We start from the raw sequence: 14,302 nt of genomic DNA, 5'->3' as shown, positions 1-14,302 counted from the left end.
AAAAGTGCAAGTACCACTAAAGCCAAACCCCAGGAAGGGAGTTTGAAAGTAATATGGGCCTGTGTGCCAGATTCATACCTTTGCCAGCATTCACTTGCACAGGGACCTAGAGGAAGCTGCTTGTAATTCCCCTGTTTTGCAAAAATGCAACCTATGAAAGGTAGCTGGGGCTACCTTAAATTGTGCTTCCCCCGTCACAACTCTTATGGGGCTAGAAGCAATGGGGAATTGCTGGGTTGTAGATCCACTTCAGCCAGGCCTCCTCCTACTCAGAGGTTACAGAGGTGTTGCAGAAGTGACAGAGTTGGAGCAGGGCTGGATCTGAATGGCGGGGGGGGGGGGGCTTCAGTGTAGTGGGGGAGGTAAACTAGTGTGATTGCAACGCAGGGGTGAATTATTCCTATTGTGTGCTTTGCCGATGACGGAGTAAGGACCCAGTCCATTCACACAGACCACTCTGAAGTCAGCCTAGATACACATCTGACTCTTTAGAACACTTTTATTTCCACTAAAAAAACAACTTTCTTTGCTTTATTTTTACCAGTTCAGGTTATTTTTACGTTTCTCACCAGCCAAATTTCCTGTTAAATTCATGGTGATCCATGCTGACAAGTTCACTTTTTGTTTTAGTTACACAGAAGGAATCAAATAGAATGAAGATTCCATGAAATTCATAGACAAGACGGAAGATGAACAAGCTGAACTCCTCTAATGATCAATATTGTTAATCTTTATGACCGGGGAAATCAAGACCATTTCCTGATTTAAACAAATTCTGCAGTTCACCTCTCGTGCTCTCACCTCCTCCCCATGGAATTTTGAAATAAAAGGTGGCATTATATTGCAAAACTATTTCCATTTCTCTAGCATCATCATTTATCCTTTTTACTTAGAGTAATTCTATTTGCTTTCTACAAATGAAAAGAAACAACAACAGTTATATACATTTAGGCATGTTTTATTTTATACTTTCACTGCAGATTTTGGTTTGTAAACACAGATAAGTTACCGGTTCTGTCTCTTCTTTCATGGTGACAATAACTGAGAGATACATTTAAAAAATGCATTACCTGAGATAAAAAGAGAGATTTTTGTGTCCTTTACCTTACAATCATTTACAGTAATGTTCACAGAAGGAATACAAAAAGGAATATTTTCCAAAACACGACAGTCTCCTTTTTAGTATAAAGTTATAGAAAAATACATCAAAACACGCTAGGATGATTTGCCTTGATCTGAAATGCCTGCATATCATTTACCTGAAACAAATTAATTAATACACAGGAGAAGTGCAAACTGCATTAATCCTGCAGTAACAAAATATCAACATTGTCATGAACACCTTGTAAAAGTAACTCTCCTGGGTAAGTAACAATCTTCCTTCGTTTTGCAGCCTTAAGAGTGCCAACTAGGGCTTCAAAGAGGTTGGCACATTTTTCATCAGCAAAGAGCACACCAAACTTCACACTCAGCTTTCCATCAGCATCTAAACCAGAGATAGGAGTGTTACAACACATGCAGATTGTCCTTCAGTTGGAGGAATATTTGAAACACAACAGGAGACTTGGGTTGTATTTCCAGCTCAGTCAACGATCTTTTGTGTGACCTTGGCCAAGCCACTTCATCACTCTGATACTTACCTTTCTTTGTAAAGTGGGGATCTATGGATGAAAAGCACTATAAGAAATTATTATTGGAGCTGTAGAAATTGATTTGTTTTAGAATAGTTTCTTGTGCTGGTTAACATTTAAAGTCCAAATTGAAAAGCCAATGTGTCCCTCCTTGTCACACAAAAATAGCTCTCTTGAAGTGGTGCAAATAAATTTCAAAACAATCACTCAATCTACATTCTGTCTAACAAGCAGTATAAACAAAATTTAATTAAGAGGGTTTTTATTAAAATAAATAGAAATAAACAGTTACACTTTCATAAAGCTGGAATAACAAATTAGCAAACCAGATCCTAGTTGCACACATTTCTTGTTTTATCATTATAGACACTTTTTTTTAAAATGCAGAGTTCTAAGAACGTTAAATGTGATATATTGCAGTGAAAAGAATAGTCTTTGTTCTAAGCAAGTTCATGGAATTTGGAAATGATTTTCATAGACGTTGAGCAACCACCTACAAAAGCACTCTTCCCTTGCATGATAGAATCATAGGACTGGAAGGGACCTCGAGAGGTCATCTAGTCTTGTCCCCTGCATTTGTTACAGGACTTAAGTATTATCTAGACAAGTGGTTCTTAACCAGAAGTCCGAAGCCCCCTGGGGGCCGTGGGCAGGTTTCAGGGGGGCCGCCAAGCAGAGAGCCAAAGCCTCACCACATGGGGCTGAAGTCCAGGGCCTGAGCCCTGCCATCCAAAGCTGAAGCCAAATTTAGCTTCACGGGGGCCCCTGTGGCATGGAGCCCCAAGCAATTGCCCTGGTTGATACCCCAATATTGGTCTTGACTTTTATATGTAGAAAATCAGTTGTTGTGACACAGGTGGACCGAGGAATTTTTGTATCATGTTGGGGGGGCCTCAGGAAGAAAAAGGTTAAGAACCCCTAATCTAGACCATCCCTGACAGGTGTTTATCTAACCTGTTCTTAAAAATCTCCAATGATGGAGATTCCACAACCTCCCTAGTCAATTTATTCCAGTGCTTAAACACCCTGACAGGAACCTTTTCCTAATGTCCAACCTAAACCACCATTGCTGCAATTTAAGGCCATTGCTGCTTGTCCTATCCTCAGAGGTTAACAAGAACAATTTTTCTCCCTTCTCTTTGTGTACTTATGTACTTGAGAACTGTTATCATGTCCTCTCTCAGTCTTCTCTTCTCCAGACTAAACAAACCCAATGTTTTCAATCTTCCCTCATAGGTCATGTTTTCTCAGGGGTGAAAGTAACTTACAGGACTTACTGATACTGCCGGAGTCCTGAAGGGGACATGGCCTCATCCAGAAGAGGCAGGGCCTCTCAAGATTTAAAGGCCCAGGGGAACCAGCTGTGGCTGGGAGACCCAGAGCCTTTAAATCAACCAGGGCTTCTAGCTGCAGAGGTGGCTGGGAGCCCCCCGGGACTCGGGGGCAAATTAAAGGGCGTGGTGCTCCAGCTGCCAGGGGGAACCCCGAGCTTTGTGGGGCTGGGGCAGGGATTTAAAGGGCCCAGAGCTCCTGCCACTGAGGGAAGCCTGGAGCCCTTTAAATCCTGGCCCCAGCCCAGCCGCCAGAGCCATGGCCGGGATTTAAAGGGCTCTGGGCTGCCCACAGCGGCGGGGAGCTCTGAGTCTTTTAAATCCCAGCCGCGGCCAGGATTTAAAGGGCTCTGGGCTGCCTGCAGCCACGGGGTACTTTGAGCCCTTTAAATCCCCAGCCCAGCCGCTGGAGCCATGGCCGGGATTCAAAGGGCTCTGGGCTGCCCGCAGTGGCGGGGAGCTCTGAGCCCTTTAAATCTCAGCCGCAGCCAGGATTTAAAGGGCTCAGGGCTGCCCGCAGCCATGGGGAGCTCTGAGCCCTTTAAATCCCGGCCCCAGCCCAGCCACCAGAGCCACAGACGGGATTTAAAGGGCTCTGGGCTGCCTGCAGCTGCCCAGAGCCCTTTCAGTCACCGCCGTGGAAGTTGATGCAGTCCAGCACGGCGTACTGGCTCTTGCCGGTATGCCGGACTGGACCGGACTGGCTTACTTTCACCTCTGTGTTTTCTAGACTTCTAATCATTTTTGTTGCTTTTCTCTGGACTTTCTCCAATTTGTCCACATCTTTCCTGAAATGTGGTGCCCAGAACTGGACATAATACTACAGATGAAGCCTAATCAACAAAGAGTAGAGTGGAAGAATTACCTCTCGTGTCTTGCTTACAACACTCCTGCTACTACATCCCAGAATGATGTTTGCTTTTTTTGCAAGTGTTTCACTGTTGACTCATATTTAGCTTGTGATCCACTATGACCCCCAGATCCCTTTCCACAGTATTCCTTCCTAGGCATTAATTTCCCATTTTGTACGTGTGCAACTGATTGTTCCTTCCTAAATGGAGTACCTTGCATTTGTCCTTATTGAATTTCATCCTATTTACTTCAAACCATTTCTCCAGTTTGTCCAGATCATTTGGAATTTTAATACTATCTTCTAAAGCACTTGCAACCCCTCCCATCTTGGTATTGTCTGCAAACTTTATAAGTGTACTCTCTATGCCATTATCATGCTGAATCGTTACTTCAGTATTCACTTCAAAGGAAACAGTGCTATTTCCTATAGTACCTGGGCTGACACTGGAAGACTCCCATCCAGCTAATGACCAAGGGTATAATCCTGGCCCCACTGAAGTCAATGGGAGTTTTGCCAGGATTTCATTCCAAGGCCCCCAACCTGGATTGATTTATGCATGTATTTAACTTCATGCATAAGAGTAGTCCCCGTTATGCAACATGGGCAGTTCCACTGAAGTCAAAGTTAAACATATATGTAGTCTTTGAAGAACTGGCCTTCTTGGTTGATGAGTCATTTCACGTTCACAAGTTGACATGGTAAGGCTAGACATGTGTGATCAGTGAGATTACAGTACTTACTTTTGGTCCCCAGCCGCCGAATCTCCTCAACTAAGAGGTTAATTTCATGTTCCACATTCATTGTAGTCTACAAATAGAGTAAATGTACATTTAGAGAGATATAAAGTATTAAGACCAATCCCTGCAATTTCTTTTAACTCATCTGATCTGATCCTTGCTTATAGATCACCAGTGTTGTCAAGTCTCATGCTTTTATCATGACTCTCAAAATATTGATGTTTCACTCAAAGTCCCAGATTTTGGAGATGTGATTATGTGACAAGCAGGTTTCAGTATTAAAAACAGTTGGTTTCTAGATCTCATGGTTTCAGAGGAAAGCTTGAAAATGTGACACGAATGCGCTCTGTAGGCTCAAAGCCTAGAAGCCAATAAAAAAGAACCCCAAATGTATTACTTTTTTAAAATCTCATTATGTTTAGGGAGCAAGTCCTGATTTTTGAACATCTGGGCTTGACAATATTGTATATCTTTGTATACTGGTGGCTATTTCACCAGCCCAAGAAAGAGCCAGTGCCACATTTGAGTCTATTTCAGGCCCTTGCCTCCAGGCACAATTTATTATTCAAACACCAACCTCAAAACAAAGCAATTCATCTGACCAACTTCAGCCCCAGGAGCTTTTTCCTTGCCTGTCTTATGCCAGCTGCCCTTGAAAGATGACACATCCTTTCCTTAAATCCCCTGCTAGATCATGTGACAGGCAGGTAGCCCTTAAAATTTTCCTGACTGTTTTACCCTGTCAGTCTTCCCGGCCTCCTGCCAACCTCTCACCTTTCTGCCTGCAACATGGCATCAGTGGGGAGTCTCAGCACCTTACTTTGGGCCCACAGTCATGCATTTATAATTTCTAATGTATTATCATGGCATTCTAATGTGAAATACATGGCAAAGACTTAATAGCTGTGCCTGCCCTAAAAGGGGTCTTCCCCCTAAAATTTCCCACAATTACTATAGCTAGTGCAGCTTCATCAGTGGGAGCAACCTTGTGAGCACTCTAGAAAAGGCTCCAGGCAGTCACTGGTGTTTTCAGCTCCACAGGCCAGATCATCAAGTGGTATAAATGAAGTCAATGGAGCTAAGCCAATTTACTTGAGTTGAGGATTTGACCCAAACTAATCTAATCCTGCTCTGAGCAGGTTTACACAACATGGGGCGTTAAAAGGCCAATGATCACTGGTACTATCACCTTACTATTGCCAGTGAACTGAACTGGTTTTAGCAGTGCTGGGAAATGTTAGACAAATGCCCTATCTCAATGATGCCAATATTTACTTTAATTCACAGTGATCCCAAAGAAGTATTAAAAGACAAAATTTGCCTCTGGATATGTTTTGTAAGACTCTCTTGGCCCACTGAAATGCAACTTCCTTTGCCATGAAATATGGCAACAATCAATGCTATACAATAGTTTAGGGCAGGAAGTAAAGAATAACTTATTTGGTAAACAGACCGTAATTACCCAAATTGTTATTTGGCCAAAATACCTGTGCTTTTGAAAAATGGCATGGGATTTAAAATGTGCACAAGTTTTCAGGGTCTCTTGCACCCCATTTAAAAGGCAGTGGCAATAAGACCTTGCACTATGACGATTAGATGATCATATTGGTCCCTTCTGACCTACGAGTCTCTGAGTCTATGAGTCTATGCTGATACATTACTTGATGCAGAGGACCACCTACTAAATCGACATCATTTCTTGGGGCACCTAGCATTTCCTAGGCAGTCATCACCAACAAATTAAGTAGATTTGACCCTGCTTAGTCGGTAATAGTTGAAAAGATCACAATGTAGTGTAGTATGATGTACATCAACAACCAAGTACAAAGAAACCTAACTGGGCAAGTGCGATAAGGGTTATTTTGAGATGAAAACTGCACATCTCACTAGAATCTGACACCTTGAATGGGTCCAGTGGACATGGCCAGTTCCTGGAAGATAGATGGGGACCATTGCCTCTCTGCCATGAATGGCATGGAAGTACTTTATATGCTAAAACTCCAGAACTTTTATGGGAAATGCTTAACCCTTTTGACTGCATCCTATCAAATAGTCAGAGGACAGTGATGGTCAGAATAGGTTTTATTATTTTATTATTTAACAGATTTGTTCCATGTGTATACTAAGAGTGAGATCAACTCTCTTTTGACCTAACAGTAAGTTTTTACTACTTTTAAACTCCCGTTAGCCCAGCAAAGCAAATTTCACTATGGAAGCATGGATGGGGTTCTTCTCTCTCTCTGTCATGCACCAAAAGACTCTTTAGCTTAGTCCCACTTTCAGATCCTTTATTACACATGCAAGAGCAACGGACAAAATGTGACTTTCAGACCCCAGATTCAGTTTGCAAACTTGGTATCTAGAAAAAAATAATCTTTGTTCATATAAAGTGAGTAAGTTTGGCATGGAGTCATTGAGACAATAAACATGGGAGGCACCCCATTATGCTAGTTTTTCAGTGTTATATAACTCCTTCCTATTGTGTTAAAAGTTTATTAGAAAAGCCAGCTCCACAACTTTGTGGCTTTATAGGAAGCTAGGCTCCTCACATGTGCATGGGTTAAGGGGATTTGGCACACACAACCTCTTCCAGCCTACTTTTCCTCCCTAAAACATGATAATGTGACTGATTATGAATATGCAAGTGGATATTAGCAAGTGTTGAACAATATTCCAACAGCAGATGCTGCACTGCTACCACCTCTTCAAAACATGTTTAAAATTAAATGGCAACATGATATCAAAGTTCTAATTATATTAGCTGATGGAGCAAATGAATTCTTCAAACTTGATGTTCCATTTTTTTTTAATTTAAAGTGATGGCAAAGTGCTTTGCATTGTACAAGACACAGAAGATAACATACCCCAAGTCCCAAGGAGCTTACAGCCTAAGAGTTGATCCTTCAAACATTACCAAGTGTAGTCCTTGCTACTGTAAGTAGTTTCCTTGACTGAGTCTGAACTACTTCTTTATGCAAAATTCCCATGAAAAGTCAAAGGAGATTGTATAACGTGTGCATAACTGGAAGAATGGACACAAAGTTATTATTTTAAGCAATACTTAGATATTATTCACTTTACTTTGGAATAAATCCTCCATGCCAAATGTCAAAGCAAATGTCAACTCTAACATTCATTACACTCGCGGTGTGTGTGGCATCCAACATGATTTTCACCAGGTATTAGGAAAACAAAATTTCACTTTGCATCCTGGAAATTTGCCTAGCAGAAAAGTGTAATATTATTTTGCCTGCACACCTGGAAATATCTTGTCAGTGCCTCTCTGTGCCTCAGTTTTCCCATCTGTAAAATGGGGATAATGATACCTCCTTCGTATAGTTCTTGGAGATCAACTGATGAAAAACACTGTAGAAAAACTAGGTTTTATTATTGTAATCACTTGTACATTGTTTTTATCACCAAAAATATGTCTAAAGTATCTGATGTTACAGCTACTCAGTGTAATGCTATGTTAGATTAAAAGCCTGAACCTGTTCCCACTGAAGTGGGAATGTCCACTACACTTACAATTAACTTCAGCAGAATCAGGATTGGACCTACATGGTCAAGCTTTATGATGTTTGTATTTACTGAGATATGCTGGTGTAAGATTTATGACTACTGCTCATCTAGTGCTAAAACTATTACAATTCAACGGCAAAAATGTATGTTAATTCAGAGTTAAGGTTGCTTAGAGATAGGTTGTCCTCTGGCAGAACACTCAATTAAGCAAACTCAAACTTCTGGAAACCAGGAAATGCACAGTTAAGGTTGCCAATGCAACCTTAATCTCTTTCTGCACTGCCCAGGTATCCCCTGTTAACACCCATACATTTACTCTGCTAATCCCACAGTTGCTGAAATATTTGCGTTTTGCTCAACTCAATTTTCTGCAAAAGGACGACAAAGCACCAACTAAAGGACAGCTATGTTACCATGGAATAGTGTTCCTGATCGTGTTTCAGAATAGTTGGATGGTGGAGCTTGTGGCAGGACACGTGAGAAAAATCACAGGAGGGGTTTCTGTTCCAAAATACTGACAGTTTTAGGTTTGAGAGAAAGATCCTCTGAACCTTTTTCAACAGATGTGCCCCAGAGGTGTCAGAACTTGTATTTTTCATTGTCATACAGTACACCTTTTCTGGTCAGCCACAAACCCTCCCTTTCCTATTTAATGTTCTTCCAATGCTTCTTCTCTATTGTTGCTGTAACAATTTTTTCAGAGAAAATTATTACAGCTCCTGGACATAAATCTTTGATACAATCCCAATCTGCTCACTTACATTTTATGAGGTGTACACCAGGAATAAGACACAGATCATTTCTACCAGAGTGAATCATCATAATGTCTGGTAGATCACAACCTCTTATGTCACTGGTTAGATTCTGCAGAGTGAGCAAAAGATAATGCCAGTTCAGGACACCTCTCTCCATCTAATCTATCTGTAATCAGCAATCTTCATGTCTTAATGTATTCCTTGCTCTCACACATACTTTTGCCACCTCATGATCCATCCAGAATCCACATATTGGCAAGCCTGGCAGCACACACATTTCTATAAATTCTTTTCCCTCAGCAATCAAGTTACCTGTAGTGTCAGTTCCAAACCTCCACACTACGTATCTTTGAAAACACCATATTAATTTGCCACAAGATCAGGAAGTAGCCACTCGCCCATCCCCACACACACACTTCCCAAGAGCAAGAAAAACACGGATTTTCTCAAACAATCAACCCAAAGCTTGTCTACTGCCCATTCTCATTTCCCATCCCCTCCAGAGCCACAATCGCTCTTTCTGTGGCTATCCCGTCATCCCCTCATAGACCCCCAACAAAGTTCTCTGGCTTGTTCCCACCTGATATAATAAAAATTCTGGTTACTCTAGGTACTACCTATTCTGCTGTGTTCACAGTAAACCTCCCCATAAAATAAAAACACATTATAAAAGAGACAACTTGTAGCAAGCAACATGAAGTATTATATCTGAAGGTATACCTGAGGTACATACAGGCATAAAGGATTAGATACTGCCTTGGGTAAAACTCAACAGGCTGAAACCATTTTGACATGCATTACATCAATAATTTGATCTTTAGCTCTGAGCAAGAGACCCCACCTAGAAACTTTTTGAAAAATAGCTATTTTTTTCAGGGCTTATATCTTTGCAACCCATAGCTCAAATGACCCCAAACTTGGGTCACTAACTCTACCCTGCACCCCGCTGAGGCACTAAATTTCAAAGAAATACAATTAAGCCTGTCAGTTTTTAGAGGACTTAGAAAGGTCACCTGTTAAACTGAAGTCATGATGCAACCTCAAGTAGAGTGGCAATACTGCACCACTATAAAAACAGAGCAGTCCCTGCCCCAAAGAGCTTATACCAAATGGAACTGGTGGATGTGTGAAGGGTTTTCACATGGGTTGAGGTGCATGGGTCAAACTGCGGATATTGGGGGGATTGGGATGCACTGGCAGAGCTGGGGGTGCAGGAAGCTTGGGGTGCACTGGAACAGCTGTGGGGTGCAGGGGGTTGGGAAGCATTAGCAGAGCTGTGGGGTGCAGGAAGGTTGGGGTGAATGGGTCAAACTGTGGGGGGATTGGGATGCACTGGCAGAGCTGCAGGTGCAGGGATGGGGTGCACAAGCAGAGCTGGGGGAGTGCAAGGACTCCCTCACCTCTCTTCCCTCCTCTACCAGACATTCTCCTAAGCCCACTCCTTTTGCTGCAGCCCCAAACCGCTCTCCCCCTGTTTCTCCAATCTTCCACCCTCTAATACCACTCCCCTCTCCTCTAATTTTTTCCCCAAAATACTTTGATTACATTCCCCCACCCCCAAATAAAATTGCCACCCATGACTGACAAATTGCAGCAACCTCCGGCCACTCAGTGCATAACTCCTTTTGTCTCAGGTAGGGGCCTGTCATTAATTTATGCTTAGTTATATTAGTTGAAGGCTGAGTTCACCACTATCAATCTCAATGGGGCATGTCATTCACCCAGTCTTTACTAGCTCTCAGTTTAACCTTACAAGGCAGCTGAGGGAATCTGGGGTTTAGAGGTGTGCATGGAGAGGACTGTAACTAAGGAACCTCTCAGTCAAATGACCCAAATTTGCATTACTAATACTACCCAGTGCCCCCTGAGGCACACCAAATTTCCAAGCAAGCTGATTAACCAATCGGATTTTAGAGCACTAATAAGCGTCAAGCTTTAAAGCATATAAAACAGCAGGAATGGAAACAGGTCTAGTCATTTTTCTTATTGGTGTAGGCCTAATTTTAAAAATGTACATGAAATAACACTCTCAATTTAGGTCCCCCAAAGATTTAGTGGGGGCCATGCACTACCTTGGGTAAAACCTGACAGACTGAGACCATCTTGACTAGGGTGACCAGATGTCCCAATTTTTATAAGGACAGTCCTGATATTTGGGGCTTTTTTTTTATATGGGCTCCTATTACCCTCCCACCCCATCCCGATTTTTCACACTTGCTATCGTCACCCTAATCTTGACCCACATCACATTAGCAGTTTGATCCAAAAGACTGTGCAAAAGACCAAACAAAAAAACCACAAACACACACACCACCTGGAAACTTTCTGAAACATTGCTACTTATTTCAAGACAGGTCTCTGGAACACCAAGCTCAAATGTCTCTAAATTTCTATCGTTAACCCTACCCTGCAACTTCTCAAGGCACACCAAATTTCAAAGGAATCTGACTAAGCATGTCATTTATAGAGGACTTAGAAAGATCCATCTTTAAACAGAAATCATGATGCAACCTTAACTACAGTGGCACCACTGCAGCCCCATGATAATGCCAAAGTTCCAATGCTAGCATGAACTGTGTTTCCTCACTGAATCCCGCTGAAGTCAATAGAACTCATGAGTGAAGGGACCTTGTTAGAAGATTCTGTTACAGAATCAGAGTGTAAGATGTCTATTTCAAGAGACCATCCCTTTGAGCAAAATTTTTAAACATAACAATTAAAAAGAAGGCATACCGAGAATGCAGTAAAATGATTTCTTTTTCTGACCAACCTGTCTGCTGACCTTTAAACTCAAGGCTGTGAGATCTGCCAACTCACACGAGGCAGAGATTTCTTTTGAGTGTTGTTGTAAATGGCTTATTGAAACACAAGCAGAAAAGCTCTTCCCCCAAAGGAGATGCTTCAAAAACGGCTAAAAACTCTCTCCAAATGAGTAAGACTTGGCAGGAAACTCTGGTGATCTTACAAATTTGTCAATTTAGTTTTAAACAAACATGCCTTTGGTCCCTGTTTGTGTTTAAAGGGCCATAAGCATATTCGTTTGCATTAGCTTAGTGCTCAGTAAATAATAGGTCTGCACGTGGAGAATGACTAACTTCCTTCCTGATATATACCACACACCCTATTTGGTCATGGTGCCTCTCTTGAATTTGGGTTTGAAATTCCTGACACGGAAGCAGAAAAGCTAATGTGTCCACAAGAGATTGTAGATTACATTGCAGATAAGAAGGATGTGTATGAATAAAGACATTTCTTTGAAGCGGAGAAATTCTCTTCTACTGTGAAGACCGGGCTGATATCAGCGGTTGTGTGAATGTAAGCGCACATTACTGTACCATTGCTGCAGTCGTTCTGTTGGACATTGTATTTAATGTCGTCTGAATTTGTGTTGGCCTTCACAAAAATAAATATAGAAGTAGCGTAGGGCAATCGAGTATAGGCACTAGCCATGCTTCATCCCGTGCGCTTTGCCTTCCTGCTGCCTCCAGGTTCCGCTCTCTCCTGCATAGTCCCTCCTATGCATAATTACCAGCAAAGAGCGTTTGTCTTCCGCCTAGCAAGGCAGCATGTATCAGCAATGCAATAAAGCAGCCAGTGGGAGGCCAGGGGGTGCGGGGCGTGGAGGGTAGGACCTAGTGGGATAGTGACAAGCCGAGGCAGCCCCAGCGCCCCAAAGTACAGACTCGGAGGGGACACGGTGACCGCACATTGCTTTGCCCTCGTCTGGAAAGAGCCTCGTGGACTTTGAACGCCAACGCTGCGGACCGGGTCTGCTGCCTTACAGTGCGCTCGCGGGCAGCCCCTCTGCTCCATCCCGGGAGCGGGCTGCCCGGCGCAGTAGGGAGGGCAGAGGAATGTGGCCTCCCTGGAGCTGGGACTGAGCGTGCGACTGGCACAGCAGGTTGATCCCACCCCAGCCTTGTGCAGTGCGGTGTCACATGGGTCCTAGGTGCGGAAGCGCTGCCCGCAGGGCGCTGCCAGCCCCTTTCACTGCCGCGGGCTCCCCCGGGAACAGAGACATCAGCGCGCTGTGCCCCGGCCCCCAGAGACTCCACAGCCCCTGCCCCGCCAGCGGGCTCCCTTGGCGCGGCTCTGCAGTCACTCAGCGGCCGCGTGCGGGGAAGGCTCGGTGTGCACAGCCCAGCCCCCTGCCCCTCCTCCCCGGGCACAGTGCCCCCCGCGGCTTGGGGTGCCGGGCAGGTTCCACTCACCCGGTTATCTGCTGGCCCGGCGGCTTTTCGTGCGGTAATCAGAAGGGAGCCCTCCTGGAGCGGCCTGAGATGCTGAGTGCAGGAGGAGGAAGTGGTGGCTAGGGGAGGGAGGCAGAGATAGCCGCAACAAGTATATTTCAAATGCAGGGAGAAAAGTGCCGCCCACATGAATGGGGAAGCCTATGAGGATGGCGGGGGGGGACACATGGGGAGAGAGTGGGATTCAACACAGAGTCTGCCTTTGTACAGTCCCAGCTCAAGAGGTCATGCAGCGGCTATTGCTCCCCCCAGCAGCCTCTCTCCCTGATCTTTTTGTTGTCTGCTGCAGGAGATTCCCCCCCACCCCCCAAGGTGACTTCCAGGACAGGAGGTTTAAGCACAGTGCTGCCTGGACGCCAGGTCTGGGACTTGTAGGACAAACTAAATCATCCATCTCCATGCCGGTTTAACATCAGACTTTCAAGCAGCAGCTACAAAACTAAGTGGGGAGGGGGTCAAGATACAATGACAACGAAAGGGATAGGATGACTTAAATTACTTTTTTTTGTTCTTTCTTGACGGGCATTTATTCTGTAATATATTTTTCTATGTTGCCTTGGTGTAGGATTGCCTTTACCTCACCATTACACTTGCACCATAACTGGACCCCATAACACACAGAGCTGTCAGCCAGACACTGCTAGGTGAATTAACTCAGCCACTGAAAGGGATGCCAGAAACATCAACTCCAGGCAAGTCTCTAAGCTCTCCCATTGTGCAGGGATTTTTTTTATGTTGGTATTTTTTATTAACTTGCCATCCACTTTTTTGTGGGCAGAGAGGCAATTTTTGGCTAGAGCTGGTCAGGACAATAATGTAATATTTCCTGCACAAACTCACAGACCTTTGCATTCATAAGCTGACAGATAGGCCCTAACAAAATGAAATATTTTTATTTATACAGCATCCAAAGGTGTGTTGTGCTTTACAGACATAAGAACCCAAGTCAATGCCCCCAAAGAACTTACAGTCTACTTAAGCAATCTGCAGGCAAAGAAGAAGGGATACAAAGCAAGATTTCCTGCCTCTCCCATGGTGCGCTGTCGAAAATGTAACTTTTTCCCTTCTCTTCGTATATTTGGAGAAATAAAGGTTTGTTTTGTGTGCAGTCCTCCAACATTGTGAAAAATTTATTGAGTTTGGACCAAAAGCCACAGATGGTTGCCCGGGCCTCTGCTTATCTATCAGTTTGTTTTACTAGATATGAAAATGGATATGATTCA

At 43.6% G+C, this 14,302-nt stretch overlaps 1 protein-coding gene across 3 annotated transcripts; it reads right to left on the bottom strand.

Moving 5' to 3' along the window:
* Nucleotides 1-937: 937 nt before the first annotated feature.
* ABRACL (ABRA C-terminal like) lies at nt 938-13,167 on the bottom strand. 3 transcript variants are annotated; one of them, XM_032769236.2, is made up of 3 exons: nt 13,041-13,167; nt 4,556-4,622; nt 938-1,486 (listed from the first exon to the last, which is right to left on the bottom strand). In XM_032769236.2, the coding sequence occupies exons 2-3, from the start codon at nt 4,614-4,616 to the stop codon at nt 1,302-1,304; spliced, it is 246 nt and encodes an 81-aa protein (XP_032625127.1). In that variant the 5' UTR covers nt 4,617-4,622; nt 13,041-13,167; the 3' UTR covers nt 938-1,301. The 3 variants fall into 3 exon arrangements, with proteins under 3 accessions (XP_032625127.1, XP_074920105.1, XP_074920104.1); XM_075064004.1 differs by lacking the exon at nt 13,041-13,167 and adding an exon at nt 11,943-11,964; XM_075064003.1 differs by lacking the exon at nt 13,041-13,167 and adding an exon at nt 7,879-7,918.
* Nucleotides 13,168-14,302: the final 1,135 nt, after the last annotated feature.

This window comes from Chelonoidis abingdonii, chromosome 3, assembly GCF_003597395.2.
Source record: "Chelonoidis abingdonii isolate Lonesome George chromosome 3, CheloAbing_2.0, whole genome shotgun sequence".
NCBI classification, from domain to species: domain Eukaryota; kingdom Metazoa; phylum Chordata; order Testudines; family Testudinidae; genus Chelonoidis; species Chelonoidis abingdonii.
This window is presented reverse-complemented; position numbering and strand designations above follow the sequence as displayed.

Excerpts from the sequence above, each read along its gene's own strand:
- ABRACL (XM_032769236.2), bottom strand. The coding sequence starts at position 4,616 with ATGAATGTGGAACATGAAATTAACCTCTTAGTTGAGGAGATTCGGCGG. Across the intron at positions 1,487-4,555 it reads TCGGCGGCTGGGGACCAAAA|ATGCTGATGGAAAGCTGAGT; the intron begins GTAAGTACTGTA and ends TCTCTGGTTTAG.